Source organism: Triticum urartu, chromosome 5A, assembly GCF_056163025.1.
Source record: "Triticum urartu cultivar PI428250 chromosome 5A, HENAU_Tu73, whole genome shotgun sequence".
In the NCBI taxonomy this organism is placed as follows: domain Eukaryota; kingdom Viridiplantae; phylum Streptophyta; class Magnoliopsida; order Poales; family Poaceae; genus Triticum; species Triticum urartu.
This window is the reverse complement of record NC_141877.1, coordinates 514,265,422-514,286,869: the sequence shown is the minus strand read 5'-3', so window position 1 is coordinate 514,286,869 and position 21,448 is coordinate 514,265,422. Positions and strand designations below refer to the sequence as shown.

General features: G+C 43.5%; 1 protein-coding gene across 1 annotated transcript; it reads left to right on the top strand.

Moving 5' to 3' along the window:
* Nucleotides 1-7,931: 7,931 nt before the first annotated feature.
* Nucleotides 7,932-8,575, top strand: LOC147972366 (protein MEI2-like 6). The gene is made up of 3 exons (XM_087523045.1): nt 7,932-8,050; nt 8,158-8,293; nt 8,417-8,575. The coding sequence occupies exons 1-3, from the start codon at nt 7,932-7,934 to the stop codon at nt 8,573-8,575; spliced, it is 414 nt and encodes a 137-aa protein (XP_087379171.1).
* The last annotated feature ends 12,873 nt before the right edge of the window (nt 8,576-21,448 follow it).

Below are 21,448 nucleotides of genomic sequence, written 5' to 3'. Positions count from 1 at the left end.
TAAATAATTTATCTAGCCTCTGTTTAGATGTGGTTTTATATTTTAATTAGTGTTTGTGCTAAGTAGAACCTTTGGGAAGACTTGGGTGAAGTCTTTATGATCATGCTGTAAAAAACAGAAACTTTAGCGCTCACGAGAATTGCTGACATTTTTATTTGGAGAGTGCTATTTAGTTAATTATTTTTGCAGATGATTAATAGATAAACTCCTCACGTTCAGCAATTTATTTGAGAATTTTATGAGTTCCAGAAGTATACGTTTGATCCAGATTACTACAGACTATTATGTTTTTGACAGATTCTGTTTTCGATGCGTTGTTCGCTTATTTTGATGAATCTATGAGTAGTATCGGATGGTATGAACCATGGATAAGTTGGAATACAGTAGATATTACACCAATATGAATTTATAATGAGTTCAAAACAGTACCTAAGTGGTGATTTATTTTCTTATACTAACGGAGCTTACGAATTTTCTGTTAAGTTTTGTGTTGTGAAGTTTTCAAGTTTTGGGTAAAGATTCGATGGACTATGGAATAAGGAGTGGCAAGAGCCTAAGCTTGGGGATGCCCAAGGCACCCCAAGATAATCTAAGGACACCTAAAAAAGCCAAAGCTTGGGGATGCCCCGGAAGGCATCCCCTCTTTCGTCTTCGTTCATCGGTAACTTTACTTGGAGCTATATTTTTATTCGCCACATGATATGTGTTTTGCTTGGAGCGTCAATTTATTTTATTTAGTTTTGCTTGCTGTTTGAATAAAATACCAAGATCTGAAATTATTAAATGTTAGAGAGTCTTCACATAGTTGCATAATTATTCGACTACTCATTGGTCTTCACTTATATCTTTCGGAGTAGTTTGCCATTTGCTCTAGTGTTTCACTTATATCTTTTTAGAGCACGGTGGTGGTTTTATTTTGAAGAAATGGATAAACTCTCGTGCTTCACTTATAATATTTTGAGAGTCTTTAGAACAGCATGGTAGTTTGCTTTGGTTATGAAACTAGTCCTAATATGATGGGCATCCAAGAGGGATATAATAAAAACTTTCATATAAAGTGCATTGAATACTATGAGAAGTTTGATACTTGATGATTGTTTTGAGATATGAGGATGTTAATATTAGAGTCATGCTAGTGAGTAGTTGTGAATTTGATAGATACTTGTGTTAAAGTTTGTGATTCCCGTAGCATGCACGTATGGTGAACCGTTATGTGATGAAGTCGGAGCATGATTTATTTATTGATTCTCTTCCTTATGAGTGGCGGTCGGGGACGAGCGATGGTCTTTTCCTACCAATCTATCCCCCTAGGAGCATGCGCGTAGTACTTTGTTTTGATAACTAATACAGTTTTGCAATAAGTATGTGAGTTATTTATGACTAATGTTGAGTCCATGGATTATACGCACTCTCACCCTTCCACCATTGCTAGCCTCTCTAATACCGCGCACCTTTCGCCGGTATCATACACCCACCATATACCTTCCTAAAACAGCCACCATACCTACCTATCATGGCATTTCCATAGCCATTCCGAGATATATTGCCAAGCAACTTTCCACCGTTCCGTTCACTATGACACGCTCAATCATTGTCATATTGCTTTGCATGATCATGTAGTTGACATCATATTTGTGGCAAAGCCACCGTTCATAATTCTTCCATACATGTCACTCTTGATTCATTGAACATCCTGGTACACCGCCGGAGGCATTCATATAGAGTCGTATCTTGTTCTAAGTATCGAGTTGTAATTCTTGAGTTGTAAGTAAATAAAAGTGTGATGATCATCATTATTAGAGCATCGTCCCAGTGAGGAAAGGATGATAGAGACTATGATTCCCCCACAAGTCGGGATGAGACTCCGGACAAAAATAAATAAATAAAAGAGGCCAAAGAAGCCCAAATAAAAAAGAAGAGAAAAGAGGCCATAAAAAAGAGAAGGCCCAAATAAAAAATAAAATAAATAAATGAGAGAAAAAGAGAGAAGGGGCAATGCTACTATCTTTTTACCACACTTGTGCTTCAAAGTAGCACCATGATCTTCATGATAGAGAGTCTCCTATGTTGTCACTTTCATATACTAGTGGGAATCTTTCATTATAGAACTTGGCTTGTATATTCCAATGATGGCTTCCTCAAAATGCCCTAGGTCTTCGTGAGCAAGCGAGTTGGATGCACACCCACTAGTTTCTTTTGTTGAGCTTTCATACACTTATAACTCTAGTGCATCCATTGCATGGCAATCCCTAGTCACTTAGATTGATATCTATTAATGGGCATCTCCATAGCCCATTGATACGCCTAGTTGATGTGATACTATCTTCTCCTTTTTGTCTTCTCCACAACCACCATTCTATTCCACCTATAGTGCTATGTCCATGGCTCACGCTCATGTATTGCGTGAAGATTGAAAAGGTTTGAGAACATCAAAAGTATGAAACAATTGCTTGGCTTGTCATCGGGGTTGTGCATGATTTAAATATTTTGTGTGGTGAAGATAGAGCATAGCCAGACTATATGATTTTGCAGGGATAGCTTTCTTTGAGAAGACATAATTGCTTTGTTAGTATGCTTGAAGTATTATTATTTCTATGTCAATATTAAACTTTTGTCTTGAATCTTATGGATCTGAATATTCTTGCCACAATAAAGAAGATTACTTAAAGAAATATGTTAGGTGGCATTCTACATCAAAAATTCTGTTTTTTATCATTTACCTACTTGAGGACGAGCAAGAATTAAGCTTGGGGATGCTGATACGTCTCCAACGTATCTATAATTTTTTATTGTTCCATGCTATTATATTATCTATTTTGGATGTTTATGGGCTTTATTATGCACTTTTATATTATTTTTGGGACTAACCTATTGACCCAGAGCCCAGTGCCAGTTCCTGTTTTTCCCTTATTTTAGTGTTTCGAAGAAAAGGAATATCAAATGGATTCGAAACGGAATGAAACCTTCTGGAGAAGTTATTTTTGGAAGGAAAGCTACTCGATAGACTTGGAGTGCACGTTAGGAAAGAAACAAGGGAGCCACGAGGCAGGGGGGCGCGCCCACCCCCCTAAGGCGCGCCCTCCACCCTTGTGGGCCCCTCGTGGCTCCCCTGACGAATTTCTTCCGCCTATATATATCCATATACCCTAAAACGATCGAGGAGCACAATAGATCGGGAGTTCCACCGTCGCCTCCGTAGCCACCGAAAGCCAATCTAGACCCGTTCCGGCACCCTGCCGGAGGGGGCAATACCTCTCCGGTGACCATCTTCATCATCCGGTGCTCTCCATGACGAGGAGGGAGTAGTTCTCCCTCGGGGCTGAGGGTATGTACCAGTAGCTATGTGTTTGATCTCTCTCTCTCTCTCTCGTGTTCTTGAGGCGGTACGATCTTGATGTATCGCGAACTTTGCTATTATAGTTGGATCTTATGATGTTTCTCCCCATCTACTCTCTTGTAATGGATTGAGTTTTCCCTTTGAAGTTATCTTATCGGATTGAGTCTTTAAGGATTTGAGAACACTTGATGTATGTCTTGCGTGGGATACCTGTGGTGACAATGGGGTATTCAATTGATCCACTTGATGTATGTTTTGGTGATCAACTTGCGGGTTCCGCCCATGAACCTATGCATAGGGGTTGGCACACGTTTTCGTCTTGACTCTCCGCTAGAAACTTTGGGGCACTCTTTGAGGTTCTATGTGTTGGTTGAATAGATGAATCTGAGATTGTGCGATGCATATCATATAATCATACCCACGGATACTTGAGGTGACACTGGAGTATCTAGGTGACGTTAGGGTTTTGGTTGATTTGTGTCTTAAGGTGTTATTCTAGTACGAACTCTAGGGATGTTTGTGACACTTATAGGAATACCCCAACGGATTGATTGGAAAGAATAGCTTTGAGGTAGTTTCGTACCCTACCATAATCTCTTCGTTTGTTCTCCGCTATTAATGACTTTGGAGTGACTCTTTGTTGCATGTTGAGGGATAGTTATGTGATCCAATTATGTTATTATTGTTGAGAGAACTTGCACTAGTGAAATTATGAACCCTAGTCCTTGTTTCAACACATTGCAATACCGTTTACGCTCACTTTTATCATTAGTTACCTTGCTGTTTTTATATTTTCAGATTACAAAAACCTTTATCTACCATCCATATACCACTTGTATCACCATCTCTTCGCCGAACTAGTGCACCTATACAATTTACCATTGTATTGGGTGTGTTGGGGACACAAGAGACTCTTTGTTATTTGGTTGCAGGGTTGCTTGAGAGAGAACATCTTCATCCTACGCCTCCTACGGATTGATAAACCTTAGGTCATCCACTTGAGGGAAATTTGCTACTGTCCTACAAACCTCTGCACTTGGAGGCCCAACAACGTCTACAAGAAGAAGGTTGTGTAGTAGACATCAATGGTTTCCCCCTCCGACAGGGTGCCGAAACAGGCTCCCGATTGGTTTTTCGTGGCTACAGAGGCTTGCGGTGGCGGAACTCCCGATCTAGGTTTATTTCTGGGGTTTCTGGATTTATAGGATTTTTTTGGCGTTGCATCGGGGGGGTCCACGAGTCAACGACAAGGCAGGGGGCGCACCCTCCACCCTTGTCGTTGACTCGGGACTCTTCTGGCCCAACTCTTGTGCTTCGGAGCATGATTTATTTATTGATTGTCTTCCTTATGAGTGGCGGTCGGGGACGAGCGATGGTCTTTTCCTACCAATCTATCCCCCTAGGAGCATGCGCGTAGTACTTTGTTTTGATAACTAATATATTTTTGCAATAAGTATGTGAGTTATTTATGACTAATGTTGAGTCCATGGATTATACGCACTCTCACCCTTCCATCATTGCTAGCCTCTTCGGTACCGTGCATTGCCCTTTCTCACCTTGACAGTTGGTGCAAACTTCGCCGATGCATCCAAACCCCATGATATGATACGCTCTTTCACACATAAACCTCCTTATATCTTCCTCAAAACAGTCACCATACCTACCTATTATGGCATTTCCATAGCCATTCCGAGATATATTGCCATGCAACTTTTCACCATTTCGTTCATCATGACACATTCATCATTGTCATATTGCTTAGCATGATCATGTAGTTGACATAGTATTTGTGGCAAAGCCACCGTTCATAATTCTTTCATACATGTCACTCTTGGTTCATTGCATAACTCGGTACACCGCCGGAGGCATTCATATAGAGTCATATCTTGTTCTAAGCATCGAGTTGTAATCATTGAGTTGTAAATAAATAGAAGTGTGATGATCATCATTAATAGAGCATTGCCCCCCCCCCCCGAAAAAGGCCAAATAAAAAAATAAAAAAATAAAGGCAAAAAAAGAGAAAATAAAAAGGGGCAATGCTACTATCCTTTTTCCACACTTGTGATTCAAAGTAGTACCATAATCTTCATGATAGAGAGTCTTTTGTTTTGTCACTTTCATATACTAGTGGGAATTTTTCATTATAGAACTTGGCTTGTATATTCCAACAATGGGCCTCCTTAAGTGCCCTAGGTCTTCGTGAGCAAGTAAGTTGGATGCACACCCACTTAGTCTCTTTTGTTGAGCTTTCATACATTTATAGCTCTAGTGCATCCGTTGCATGGCAATCCCTACTCCTTGCATTAACATCAATCGATGGGCATCTCCATAGCTCATTGATTAGCCTCGTTGATGTGAGACTTTCTCCTTTTTGTCTTCTCCACATAACCTCCATCATCATATTCTATTCCACCCATAGTGCTATATCCATGGCTCGCGCTCATGTATTGCGTGAAGGTTTATAAAGTTTGAGATTACTAAAGTATGAAACAATTGTTTGGCTTGTCATCGGGGTTGTGCATAATGAGAGCATTCTTGTGTGACGAAAATGGAGCATGACTAAACTATATGATTTTGTAGGGATGAACTTTCTTTGGCCAGTGACGTTTAGGCTGGTCATAGTGGGAGTAACTTAGCAAGTAACATAGCGCATTTCAAGACAGATTTGCTTATGTGGCATAGAGTTAATGAGGAGAGAGGTGTTTGGAGTAACATAATATGTTACTGTAACATAACGCAACCCAAAGCAAAATGAGTCTATGATATAATAAATGCTATCATCTACGATACTACTCCCTCCGGTCCTTTTTACTTTGCATATTAGAATTCTCTGAAGTCAAACTTCACAAAGTTTGACCGTATTTATATAAAAAATATCAACATCTATCATGCTAAAGTTATACAATATGAAACTTTAATTCATAACACATCTACTGATATTGATTTCAGATTGTGAATGTTGGTACTTTTTTCTATAAAGTTGGTCAAACTTTACGAGGCTTGACTTCAGTCAAATCTTATATTCGAACTAAAAAGGACCGGAGGGAGTACTTGTATGTTACTTTGCACTATGAAGATAGTAACAAAGACTAGTGTAATATGCATGACACTAGTCTAAGTTACTCCCCACTATGACTAGCCTTTAGCTCGTGGGCTATATCTGAATGTTTAATGTCTTGGGGGGGGGGGGGGGGGGGGGAGATAAGAGCTACTCACTCCCGTCTGATGAAAACTGCACATCTAGCTTCAAAATTTGTCCACAAAAGAGTGTACTTCTATCTTTTCAATGCACTTTAAAGTAGAAAAAAATACTTCTCTCTCATTACATGGTAATCAAGACCAATAGCAATCTACACATGGTCTTTTTAATTGCTACATGCCCTTAGCTCATTGGGGGTTGGATAATTAAAGAGGAGAGATATGGTGGCTTGCATCTTTTTAATGTATTTTTTATTTAACTCCATAATTTATCCTAAAATTTCTATATGTACATTTTTCAACGGACGGAGGGAGTAAGATTATCTCTCTATGAAAGAAAAGAGAAGCGGGAGGTCTTGGCGTATGCATTGAAGAGAGTGAACTAGTAAAACAAGCTTGTAAAAGAAATTGAGCGTGGCGAATCACGTAGAATCAAGATATGTGTGAGTGATTCGATGGCAAACAAAGCATATTCACGGGGAGAGACCAAAAATCTGACGTCAGTCAGATAGCATTTCTCTAGTTTAATCGTTCGAGATATTTCTGAGAAGAAAAGAAAGAGAAAAAAATATCAGAGTATAATGTTGTAAAAGCTCAAAATGGGAGTGACCGACCGAGGGATGCAGTACAAGAACCGTCCTGCGCAGGTGCATCTCCAGTCTCTCGAGCCCACTCTCGTTCTTCCCACTCACTGCATCTGCACCGTTGAAAGAAGCAAGAGAAAAGAAGCCATGACTGCCTACTCAACCTCGCTCCTGCACCCTGCCGCTCCTGGGACCGGTCCCGTGGCCTTCTCCCCCTTTCAGCTCTGTTCCGCGGCTCCATTCGCCCTGCCGCTGTGCTGTCCCTTCCCGCCGCACTACCTGTACCCACCTCCCCCGCTGCCGCCTTCGTGCGGGCTGGCTGTCGGGTGCGACGGCTGGCTCGCTCCGATGGGTAGTGCCTACACCGTGGGGGTGCCCGCGTTACCGTTCTTGCCTTGGCTGCACATGCCCCCTCCGCCGCCTTTTCCGATGGTGCTGTACTACAACCCGGCCCTCAAGCCGCTGCTGCCGGCGACGCGCTGCAGCATCACGGAGATCGTAGAAGACGGCAACGTCGAGCCCCCGATGGCAGAGGTGGAAGACGAGCCCTCCCCTCGCTCGGTCCTCGCGCTCTGGAGGAGGAGCGCGGCGCTTCCGCCTCCGTCTTCCGGCGTCGCAGGCAGCAAACCACCCTTCGACGAAAGGAGCAAGAAGACATCCGTCATGATCTGCAACATCCCCAATAGTTTCATGTTAGTACTTCCTATATTTCTTGTTTCTTGCTTCAATCTTGCTGAGGTTCTTGATTGTACGGATGTTCTTGATTGTTGCTTCAAGTTTATTTTTTCTCCCCTCGAAGGAAACGAAGGTTGATGGCCATCTTGGACCAGCATTGCGCGGAGGAGAACAAGCTTCGATGTCGCCCCCGAGGCGGCGGCGCCGCCGTCGCGAAGTCGGAGTACGACTTCTTATACCTTCCAATCGATTTTAGGTACTAGTACACCAATCCCCATCTTTGTACTAGTAGTCTAGTACTGCTCGTGTAGGGCTTTCGCTTGTTCTGAGCTTGCAGCTGACCACAACGTTTGCACTGGGCAGGACAAAATGCAACAAAGGCTACGCGTTCGTCAACATGACGACGCCGACGGCCGCACGGCGGCTCTACGCGTTCCTCCACGGCCACCACTGGGCGGGCTGCGCCAAGGTCTGCGAGGTCGTGCACGCCCACATCCAGGTACCCATCTTCTTCTCCGGCATGAACACTGGTATTCTAGTAGTAGTATACTCGAGTACCTGGATGTGCTAACGAAGCCAGAAATGGATGTTTGGTTGCTCCGGCCTGGATTTTGCATTTCAGGGAGTGGACGCGCTGGCGGCGCACTTCTCCCGCTCGCTATTCCCATGTGGCAACAACAAGGAGTTCCTGCCGGTGCGGTTCGGGCCTCCCAGGGACGGCCTCCGGCAGACGGCGGAGCGCACCATCGGCTGTGCGGTGGTCCGTCGTCGCCTCAGCTGACCTTGTTCGCTCGCTGCACACCGGCCGTGTTAGACCTCTATCTTGCATTCTATCTATTCCATGTCATGCCAATGCCAATGCCATCGATTGATAGAACGGGAGATGGAGGTTGGCTCAGTTATGAATTTTCATTCTCTCTCTAAAAAAAAGAGATATGAATTTCCATGGCTATTTCATGTTTTTAAGATGAATCTTCAGAAGCTAGTAGTAGTACTAATAGTCCAGGCAGGCGTACTACGAGTAGTCCAGTATTGGTAGCAGTATGCGTCTAGCCAGTGACGTTTAGCTCGTGGGCTATATCTGAATGTTTAATGTCTTGGGATCTCCGGTGTTATGTGCAGTAAAATTAAATGTACTGAAGCCTAGTGGAAGGAGCTTATTTATGTGCTAGACATAAGTGTGAGATGATTAACATTCTCATCTGTTTCTTTCTACCTTCGCCTTATTTTTGCTCCTTTGGGAGATTAACCTTTTATTCTTTACTGCACTAGTAGAGGTTCCTTGGTAGGGAAATACACTGGTGCTCTCGGTGCGAGCACTCTATATGAAAACATAATTTAGTAACTAAAAACAAGTCAAAAGATTTAGAAACTTTTCTGAAATTAAACATGATCAAGTATTATACTCGTATAAAAAGATTCGCTAGGGAATGACTTTCATTGTATCCAGGGAATACTATTCACGCAGTATTGTCTTCATAAATTGTTTTTTCCTTGAAGTCAACAAGAATCATTCCTTGGCCAAACTTTTTATACGAGTACACTACTAGATCGTGTTTGATTCCAAAAAGATTCAGATTTTTTTTTGACTTTTTCTGATTATTTTTTTTGCATATAAGATGGGTTGGCACCCGAGAGCCAAAATTTCGCTTCCCTGCTTAGTGTGTTGTTAATATGTACTCCCTTTATTCTAAATTACTTGTTTTGGATTTGTTTAGATACGGATGTATCTAGACTCATTTTAGTGCTAGATACATCCGTATCTAGACAAATCTAAAACAAGTAATTCGAAACGGAGGGAGTAGGTAAGAAAAAGAAGCCTACCAATTTGTCGGTACCCATTCGTGCCAACCATACAAAACTTGTCATTTTGGTAAATTTTGGACCTAATCTTTCAAATTTGAGAAAAGTACATCTCAACCCTTGACAGAGTCTAATTTGATCACTCAAATTCAATACCAGACAAGTTTCACCCCCCAACTATTGAAACCGCCACCTTGTTGTGAAACTGCTCGACAAAATTGCCACGTCATTGTAAAACTGTTGTGCATCTCCGTCATTACCTGATCTCCTCTTTCGACAAGCCCCGCCCCTCCTCCCCGGCTTCCTCTCCACCCAGAGCTCCCTCCGAAGTTTCTGGAGTCGTTCCTTTGTTGCCGTTCGTCCCCACGAGCTCTATGCCTCGCCGTTCATCGCCGACATCATAGTCAAAGCTCATGGGCCTCCCTTGCCACTCTAACCTCGACTCTGTCCACCGTTGGCCCTGCCGGCGAGTTTCCCGGAACAAGATGGCGGGGCACCCGAGCATCGTTAAGTGCGTGCATCTCTTCTCCTGGAGGTCACTGCCATGCACCATGTGTCCAGTGACGGAGTCCCGCCGAGCCCCTCCCAGCAATAGAAATTGCCACTAGACCACGTTTGGTCAAAACCATGTTGACTTAGCATGAATATCGCTTGGCTGATTCAAGGCACTAAATTTATCTGGTTTGAAGAGGTAAGGATGCAACTCGTCCATTTTTAGAGTTGACGGATCAAATCTAAACTCCACCAAGAGTTGAGGGACAAAATGTATACTTTTTCTCTTCAAAATTTGTCATTTTGGGGATCCAATATTTGAGTTGCCAAAGTTTACATGCCAAAATGTTGTGTTCTTTCGTGAACTTTTGCTTCGACGAAAAGCGTGGTTGCATGTCACTCGAATCTATTATGAAAATTCACAAAAAGTACAAAGCACTCCAAACACAATGAAATTTATATCAAGGTCCCTCGACCCCAACCTAGTAACTTAGGGCCTTTTTGATTCATAGAAAAATATATGCAATTTCAAAAATCATGAAATGGTATCCATTTGTTTTAAAGCAATACACATAGGAGAGGTATGTTTTCTTTTCGTTTAAGTTCTAATGGACGACAAAAGGAATTCCTCCTAACCAAACACTTGATTTCACGAAAATTGTGTTCTCACATCCGTTACTTTGCACATGCAATATATTTTATGTGTGTGTTGTTTTATTTTTCCATTCCAAATTTTGAAGATCATGTAAATCATAGAGGGCCTAGAATGATCCACTCAAAGAGTATGTGGGTATCAAATGATCATGTAAATTAGTGAGAGCCTAAAATGAACTACAAATCAAAGAGCATGTAGGTATCAAATTATATGACTAGACATGGTGAAATTTTACATTGGGCTTCTTTCATTCGTAGGATTGTAAAGCACAAAAATAAGAATAACCGGGATTTAATTGTTGGAAGCAATTGTAATTAGTACAAAACATGTTAGAGACATCACAGAAAAATAACAATTATAGAAAATGATTTAACAAATAAAAAATTCAGCAAAATGGAACACAATCGAGTCCTTACGAAAATTACTAGGGTGGAGGGACGCTGTCAAGTTATTTCTCTTTCAATAGCCGGGCTGATGCTTATTTCATTGTGTTTTGAACCGTGTTCTCTCTTAATACCATGAGTAATTTTAACATGCTCCCTCTTACCCCCTCTTTTTACATGGGAGGTAAGAAGGTACGTTAATCAGACCGTTACTTAATCACATCAATGGCTAAGATCTATGATGATCTCTTACTTCTCACGTGAAAAGGAAAGGTAAGAGAGACCATGCTAAAATTTGCCTAATACCATTTTTTGTATACCAAAAATTACATGAACTTATTACATGCTTTGTGTTGCAGTATTACTTTGTTGTTGTTCTTTTACTTCTTAGTTTATTAAAGAAAAAAAAAGACACTAGTTATGGGCACATTAATTTTTGTCTAAGTCTGCATGCATGAAGGAGAAATGTGACATGCGTGGTGTACTCTCGCAAAATCCAGCCCCAAATGCCCGCGGACTCGCCCGCAGAATGCCCGGCCAACACACAAAAAATCGTTTTCAGAACTGAAGATCTCATTTTCAAACGATCAAGTTCACACAATTACGTGCAATGTAAACATAATCTAAATATTCTCTGACCACCGTCCTTATTGTCCAGCCCTGTCCATATCCGCCAGCCGGCTGAGCCCCTAAAAATGGAGGCATGGTCGCCAGCAGGGTAGAGTAGGACATGGGACACATGCCGGCTCACAGGACTCGTGGTGTCGTCGTCTCCCATGCCCTACTCTTCCTTATTAGAGCCCGCATCCTGAGCGTTGCCGATCGATGTAAGGCCGACTATGGATCCGTTGTGGTCGGAGCCCGACATGCCCACCACGGCACGGTTGTGCTAGCGGTTGCTGGTCACCCGCACTGGCGCCGAAGAGTGCGATTCCGCCTCACCGGCCTCCGCCGTGAGGGCTGCCGCGGCCTCTTGTGCCCTTTGCCTCGCACGGCGGGCACGCCGCATCATATTTTTCTCGGGCGGGCGTGGGTGCACCTCCGAGTCGGCGCACCAACGAAGGGGTTGCGTGTTCGCCAGGGCGTTTGGACGCTAGACGAACCGCACCGCCTTCAGCGAGCCAGCGGCCGACGTGTCCCGCACCAGATCCATGTGCTATGTGGGCGGACGCACTGGATTTCTGCCAGATGAAGTCCATCCATTGTTGGCGTTCTCCTCACGGGCGCGGCGGAGCGCAATGCAGACATCCATTTCTTCCTTGGGGCTACGTTGGATGAGTTTTCAGTCAACGGATCGGGATGTGTAGGATTCGGATCCGCCCCCCGCCATGTCGGAGAAGGCCGGAGATCACCTGAGGGAGCTTCGGGCGAGGGGGTGGAGTGGAGTGGAATGCGGCCAGGGTTTCCTCTGAAACGCGGATAGGGTTGAATATATATGGGGTTGGGTGGGCCACAGTAGGTCGGATATGACGTGGCGATCGCATCCGAGCATGCCCATATCCTCCCCTGATATGGTTTGGATTTCGGGGTTGTCGGTCAGTCTGGGTGTTTGGCCGTATTTGTCAGGTCCGGTTAGGTGGCACTTCTGCGTCTGGGCCGGACATAACAACCTGCCCGGACGTTTGGAACGAATACGGGGCATCCGGTTGTGGATGCTCTAAGTAGTGTTTCAACACACAATGTCCTACAGACGACTTCTATGAAATAGTTATGTACTATGACAGAACCAGTAACCGCCTGGAGAAAACATGGAGTATGTAAGTTTTTTGATAAACTATTGCGGAAGAATACATGCATTGCTCATAGTTAGATTCTCTTCGGTTAAAATGAATTTTGGGGTAGCCTTAATAAACTGAAAAAGGAAATATATTGCTAATTGTGTTCTCAAAAATATAATAACATTCAACTTGTTAAGACCTGCAAACAGGGTTGTCTCTGAAAAATTAGGGGTCCGGGATGAGAATCAAAGTAGGGCCCTATTTTTTTAAAATCATATAACTGAAGAACTAATGTAAGTAAGGCATACTCTCATTTACTTATATAACTTCAAATATGTGTTATTTGATACAATATTTTGAAAATATACTGAATACTAATTGTAAAATAGTAAAGATGGTACCGAAGCAATAAACTTATAAAGTGACCTCACTTTCTACTAAAAATACCAGCACCCGTTTAGTCTTTTTTTCATCAAATCTTCAATTATATCTTCATAATTAATCTTCTCTTTTTTGCGATGAGATTCTTTCAGGACATATTCATCGAGAGCACCCTTTTGGGATCGAGCATCCGCTTATAGTTTTGTTTCGTTCCTACGCTTTTCAGCACTAGAATTATAGTTCCTTCTATGCATGATTCTTTCTGTTTTATAAAACAAACAAAAATGATATATATCATTCCGAATTGTATGTAATATTTCACCTTGATGCAACATTATGAAAAATTGTTTAACAAAGACGAATGTACACTAGCAAAATAAAATAGGGCTTCATATAAAAGGATTTGCACTGGCAGGGACGAAGCGGCTGTAATACCTAATACGGCGCCGTGGAGCATGGCCGGCCGGCGGCCGCGTACGCATGTCTTCTACTCCTGCCGCTCTCGCTTGCCGGCTGCCGTCGCGGAGTCGCCCAGCCGCCCCTTGCTCTGCTCGAGACCTAAGGCTGGTTGTAATGGGAAGTATCATATACTATTATCATGCATATGATACTACTCTATGATACTACATCCCTAATGCATAATATCATATGTTAGTACCATAGAAAACTACATTTATTGCCATGCATGACACAAAGTAGCACATCATTTAATATGATATGGTATCATGATATGATACTCAAACCTCTCTTTCTTCATTTAATTCTATGCCACCTCATCAAAATTGCTTAGTTGACATGCATGATGCTACCTATGATACTCCCATTACGGGCAGCCTAAACGATCTGGTCTCACGCTTCATCTCGTAAGACCCACTCCAGAGGATGCCACGTGTACTTCATCAATTTTGATGCACTCATTCTTCCTCAATCCTCCTTCCCGAACTTCACGCCTCCAGCCCATGAATTCTAAGACCTCCCCCAATGCAAAGGTGCTTAGATGAGGTGCTAAGCATATTAAATGCCTTAGCAACTCAAGTCCACAATGCAAAGGTGCTAAGGACCTATTTGATTTCAAATAAGTCACCAACTTACAAATCGAAAAGTGAAAAAAGTGACTTATTTTGCCAAACAGACCCAACTTATAAGTCACCCCAACTTATAAGTCATAAGTTGCTCCACCCCAACTTAAAACTTATAAGTCACCCTCTTTTGCATGGGTCCCACCACCTTTACATAAAAAATAATATGAAAAGGTGTGGTCAGGTGACTTATAAGTCAGGTGACAGCCAAACAGACGTGACTTATAAGTCACTAGTTTTAAGTCACCTGACTTAAGTCAGGTGACTTATTGGAACCAAACAGGCCCTAAGCTTTTGAGTGTTAAGCTTTGTGCATTTAATTCGTTGTAGACTCAGAATTGTGTTTCCACCTAGGTACACGTGCTTAGCACCGTTTCTTCCTGGGACACCATACTACTCTCTCTCTCTTCTTAGCTAGCATGCCACATCATATTTTTTGCTTAGTTGGCAACCTTAGCACCTGTACAAGGTGGAGCATTGGGAGGGGCCTAACAGTCTCGGAGTATCCTATATGGCCTCGCGCTCCTCGCCGGTAGGCCCGGCACCGTAGAAAAGCTATTCCCGTTGCTTCCATCTATCACGTCAGGTGTAGGCAAAGGCGGCGGCGTCGAACGGTGGGAGGTTGAGGTCGATGTCGGCAAAGGCGGCAGCGTCACGTTCCAAGATGAAGCGCTGCAGAGGAGCTTGATGGTGGCCGTGGAGGCGTGGACGGCGAGGGACCTGGACGATGGCCGTGGACTGAGCTCCGGCGGGCAGCGATGCAACGAACAGGCGAGCTGCCGGAGCGCCGAGGAACGCGGCCCTGGAAGACGGAGTAGAGCAGCGGGACGGCGGCCATGGCCGCGGCCGCGGCGAGCGAGCCGGAGAAGCGCCTCACGGTCGAGTTTTCGGGGAGTCGAGGAACGCGGGAGAGCAGACGAGGCGGCAAAGACGGCAGCTGCCACGGTTGCGAGCGAGAGGAAGAAGGAAAAGGGAATTGGGATTTCGCTGCGTAAGTTAATGGAAGCAGAGGATTAATGGCCTACGTGTTTTGAGATTTTCGGGTTTGCCAAGTGTCATCTGCTGAATAAGGTCTCACGGTCAGGGCGTGCGACCCAGGTCACATAGGATTTGGTTGCTAATCTTTTTCTTTTTTTGAGGTAAATTTGGTTGCTTTTTTTTAGAAGAGGTAAATTTGTTTTTTAGCGATTAAACCAAGCTTTATTCAGAGAATTCCACAAAATGTGGGATACAATGTTGATCATGAGATTGGCCTAACCACAAGTGACGCCTTGGTCCCAACGAAAAAGCATGCTTGGCTAAACAATGTGCCTCTACATTGACGACACGAGATTCATAAGTAAAGGAAACGCTAAATAAAGAGGATAAATTGTTTATCTCAGCTATAATGGCTCCGTTTGAACCCTGGCAAGACTTGTTGATTGCACTCACAACGTCCTTTGCATCCGACGCTACTAGCACATCATGGAGGTACAGATCTTGGGCTAGGGCAAGTGCCTCCCAGCATGTAATCATCTTCAGAATAGCAGGATCGTCAACACCTGTGATGCCTAGAGCGGAGCTCCCCATGAAAACCCCATTTGCATCTCTGCACACTGCTGCTGCGACTCCTCCTGTTCCTCTGCAACATGCGGCATCAACATGTATCTTGGCCACCCTCGATGGAGGGGCTTTAGGCCGCTGATTTTGTTGAGCTGCTCCCGCTCCTCGCCTTGATGTGATTTGCCCTGGTTCTCTCAGCAGTTCAAGCTCTTGTATAAACCTGCATATAAATCCATGTGTGCTTTGTGGACTCTGAAAAATTCCATCGTGGATAGCTTTGCGGCGCGCTGACCAAATCGCCCATAGCGTAACAGTGAGCTTGACGAACTGATCGTGTGATGATAGCTCCATAAGTGTGAACAGCCACTGCTTCGCGTTTGGTTCTATTACAACTGCTAGCTGCTGAGAGAGGTCTTCGTCCACTAGAGCCCATATACACTGAGACATAGTGCACTGCAGCAACGAATGTCTCCACGAGTCGGGCTGACCACACATGCCGCATGAGCTAGAATCAGTCATATGTCAATGCGCTCGGACATCATTTGTTGATATCGAGTGTTTGGATAGTCTCCATAAAAACATACGGATTTTGCCTGAACTTGCACTTTCCAGAGTGTTTTCCACGCTCCCTCCTCCTGAGATGTGCTTGAGGATCCCGCTCTAGTTTTCAGCCAAGCTTCCCTCCTTGCCCTAGTACTTACTAGCATCCGGTATGCACTTTTAACCGAGAAGAAGCCCGATCTTTCATGATTCCAGCTCCAGAAATCTTCTATATTTTTTGTGCACGAAGGGATACCGATTATACACCTAGCATCCATGGGCAGAAACGTACCATGCACCCGCTGCTTATCCCATGAGGCTGATGTTTGGTCTATTAGCTCGGATACATAGACAGGTGGGTTCGGATGAAGGTGCCCATACGGTCTCTGTTGGGGAACGTAGTAATTTCAAAAAAATTCGTACGTACACGCAAGATCATGGTGATGCATAGCAACGAGAGGGGAGAGTGTAATCTACGTACCCTCGTAGACCGACAGTGGAAGCGTTATGACAACGCGGTTGATGTAGTCGTACGTCTTCACGGCCCGACCGATCAAGCACCGAAACTATGGCACCTCCGAGTTTTAGCACACGTTCAGCTCGATGACGATCCCCGGACTCCGATCCAGCAAAGTGTCGGGGAAGAGTTCCGTCAGCACGACGGCGTGGTGACGATCTTGATGTTCTACCATCGCAGGGCTTCGCCTAAGCACCGCTACAATATTATCGAGGAGTATGGTGGAAGGGGGCACCGCACACGGCTAAGAAAACGATCACGCGGATCAACTTGTGTGTCTAGAGGTGCCCCCTGCCTCCGTATATAAAGGAGCAAAGGGGGGGTGCGGTCGGCCCTAGGAGGAGGCGCGCCGGAGGAGTCCTACTCCTACCGGGAGTAGGACTCCCCCCTTTCCCTAGTTGGATTAGGACTTGGGGGGAAGGAGGAGAGGGAAGAAAGGAAAGGGGGGGGCGCCCCCCCCCTCCTTGTCCAATTCGGACTTGGGGGGAGGGGCGCGCGGCAGCCCCTAGGACTCCTCTCCTCTTCCTCCACTAGGCCCATTTAGGCCCATTAGGTTACCGGGAGGGTTCCGGTAACCTCCCGATACTCCGGTAAAATGCCGATTTCACCCGGAACACTTTCGATGTCCAAACATAGGCTTCCAATATATCAATCTTTATGTCTCGACCATTTCGAGACTCCTCGTCATGTCCGTGATCACATCCGGTACTCCGAACAAACTTTGGTACATCAAAATATATAAACTCATAATGAAAGTGTCATCGTAACGTTAAGCGTGCGGACCCTACGGGTTCGAGAACAATGTAGACATGACCGAGACATGTCTCCGGTCAATAACCAATAGCGGAACCTGGATGCTCATATTGGCTCCCACATATTCTACAAAGATCTTTTATCGGTCAGACCGCATAACAACATACTTTGTTCCCTTTGTCATCGGTATGTTACTTGCCCGAGATTCGATCATCGGTATCTCAATACCTAGTTCAATCTCGTTACCGGCAAGTCTCTTTACTCGTTTCGTAATACATCATCTCGCAACTAACTCATTAGTTGCAATGCTTGCAAGGCTTATGTGATGTGCATTACCGAGAGGGCCCAGAGATACCTCTCCGACAATCGGAGTGACAAATCCTAATCTCGAAATACGCCAACCCAACATGTACCTTTAGAGACACCTGTAGAGCTCCTTTTTAATCACTCAGTTACGTTGTGACGTTTGGTAGCACACAAAATGTTCCACCGGCAAACGGGAGTTGCATAATCTCATAGTCATAGGAACATGTATAAGTCATGAAGAAAGCAATAGCAACATACTAAACGATCGGGTGCTAAGCTAATGGAATGGGTCATGTCAATCACATCATTCTCCTAATGATGTGATCCCGTTAATCAAATGACAACACATGTCTATGGTTAGGAAACATAACCATCTTCGATTAAAGAGCTAGTCAAGTAGAGGCATACTAGTGACGTTTAGTTTGTCTATGTATTCACACAAGTATTATGTTTCCGGATAATACAATTCTAGCATGAATAATAAACATTTATCATGATATAAGGAAATAAATAATAACTTTATTATTGCCTCAGGGCATATTTCCTTCAGTCTCCCACTTGCACTAGAGTCAATAATCTAGATTACACAGTAATGATTCTAACACCCATGGAGCTTTGGTGCTGATCATGTTTTGCTCGTGGAAGAGGCTTAGTCAACGGGTCTGCTACATTCAGATCCGAATGTATCTTGCAAATCTCTATGTCTCCCACCTGGACTAGATCCTGGATGGAATTGAAGCGTCTCTTGATGTGCTTGGTTCTCTTGTGAAATCTGGATTCCTTTGCCAAGGCAATTGCACCAGTATTGTCACAAAAGATTTTCATTGGACCCGATGCACTAGGTATGACACCTAAATCGGATATGAACTCTTTCATCCAGACTCCTTCGTTTGCTGCTTCCGAAGCAGCTATGTACTCCGCTTCACATGTAGATCCTGCCACAATGCTTTGTTTAGAACTGCACCAACTGACAGCTCCACCGTTTAATGTAAACACGTATCCGGTTTGCGATTTAGAATCGTCCGGATCAGTGTCAAAGCTTGCATCAACGTAACCATTTACGATGAGCTCTTTGTCACCTCCATATACGAGAAACATATCCTTAGTCCTTTTCAGGTATTTCAGGATGTTCTTGACTGCTGTCTAGTGATCCACTCCTGGATTACTTTGGTACCTCCCTGCTAGACTTATAGCAAGACATACATCAGGTCTGGTACACATCATTGCATACATGATAGAGCCTATGGCTGAAGCATAGGGAACATCTTTCATTTTCTCTCTATCTTTTGCAGTGGTCGGGCATTGAGTCTTACTCAATTTCACACCTTGTAACACAGGCAAGAATCCTTTCTTTGCTTGATCCATTTTGAATTTCTTCAAAATTTTGTCAAGGTATGTGCTTTGTGAAAGTCCAATTAAGCGTTTTGATCTATCTCTATAGATCTTAATGCCCAATATGTAAGCAGCTTCACCGAGGTCTTTCATTAAAAAACTCTTATTCAAGTATCCCTTTATGCTATCCAGAAATTCTATATCATTTCCGATTAGTAATATGTCATCTACATATAATATCAGAAATGCTACAGAGCTCCCACTCACTTTCTTGTAAATACAGGCTTCTCCAAAAGTCTGTACAAAATCAAATGCTTTGATCACACTATCAAAGCGTTTATTCCAACTCCGAGAGGCTTGCACCAGTCCATAAATGGATCGCTGGAGCTTGCACACTTTGTTACCTCCCTTTGGATCGACAAAACCTTCCGGCTGCATCATATACAACTCTTTTTCCAGAAATCCATTCAGGAATGCAGTTTTTACATCCATCTGCCAAATTTCATAATCATAAAATGCGGCAATTGCTAACATGATTCGGACAGACTTAAGCATCGCTACGGGTGAGAAGGTCTCATCGTAGTCAATCCCTTGAACTTGTCGAAAACCTTTTGCGACAAGTCAAGCTTTGTAGACAGTAACATTACCGTCAGCGTCAGTCTTCTTCTTGAAGATCCATTTATTCTCAATTGCTTGCCGATCTTTGGGCAAGTCAACCAAAGTCCACACTTTATTCTCATACATGGATCCCATCTTAGATTTCATGGCTTCAAGCCATTTTGCGGAATCTGGGCTCACCATCGCTTCTCCATAGTTCGTAGGTTCATCATGATCTAGTAGGATGACTTTCAGAACAGGATTACCGTACCACTCTGGTGCGGATCTTACTCTGGTTGATCTACGAGGTTCAGTAGTATCTTGTTCTGAAGTTTCATGATCATCATCATTAGCTTCCTCACTAATTGGTGTAGGTGTCACAGAAACCAGTTTCTATGATGTACTACTTTCTAATAAGGGAGCAGGTACAGTTACCTCATCAAGTTCTACTTTCCTACCACTCACTTCTTTCGAGAGAAACTCCTTCTCTAGAAATTTTCCGAATTTAGCAACAAAAGTCTTGCCTTCGGATCTGTGATAGAAGGTGTATCCAATAGTTTCCTTTGGATATCCTATGAAGACATATTTCTCCGATTTGGGTTCGAGCTTATCAGGTTGAAGCTTTTTCACATAAGCATCGCAGACCCAAACTTTCAGAAACGACAACTTTGGTTTCTTGCCAAACCACAGTTCATAAGGCGTCGTCTCAACGGATTTTGATGGTGCCCTATTTAACGTGAATGCGGCCGTCTCTAAAGCATAACCCCAAAATGATAGCGGTAAATCAGTAAGAGACATCATAGATCGCACCATATCTAGTAAAGTACGATTATGACATTCGAACACACCATCACGCTGTGGTGTTCCGGGTGGCGTGAGTTGCGAAGCTATTCCGCATTGTTTCAAATTTACACCAAACTCGTAACTCAAATATTCTCCTCCATGATGAGATCGTAGGAATTTTATTTTCTTGTTACGATGATTTTCAACTTCACTCTAAAATTCTATGAATTTTTCAAATGTTTCAGACTTATGTTTCATTAAGTAGATATACCCATATCTGCGTAAGTCATCTATGAAGATGAGAAAATAACGATATCCGTCACGAGCCTCAACATTCATCGGACCACATACATCTGTATGTATGATTTCCAACAAATCTGTTGCTCTCTCCATAGTACCGGAGAACGGTGTTTTGGTCATCTTGCCCATAAGGCACGGTTCGCAAGTACCAAGTGATTCATAATCAAGTGGTTCCAAAAGTCCATCAGTATGGAGTTTCTTCATGCGCTTTACACCGATATGACCTAAACAGCAGTGCCACAAATAAGTTGCACTATCATTATCAACTCTGCATCTTTTGGCTTCAACATTATGAATATGTGTGTCACTACTATCGAGATTTAATAAGAATATACCACTCTTTAAGGGTGCATGACCATAAAAGATATTACTCATATAAATAGAACAACCATTATTCTCTGTTTTAAATGAATAACTGCCTCACATCAAACAAGATCCAGATATAATGTTCATGCTCAACGCTGGCACCAAAT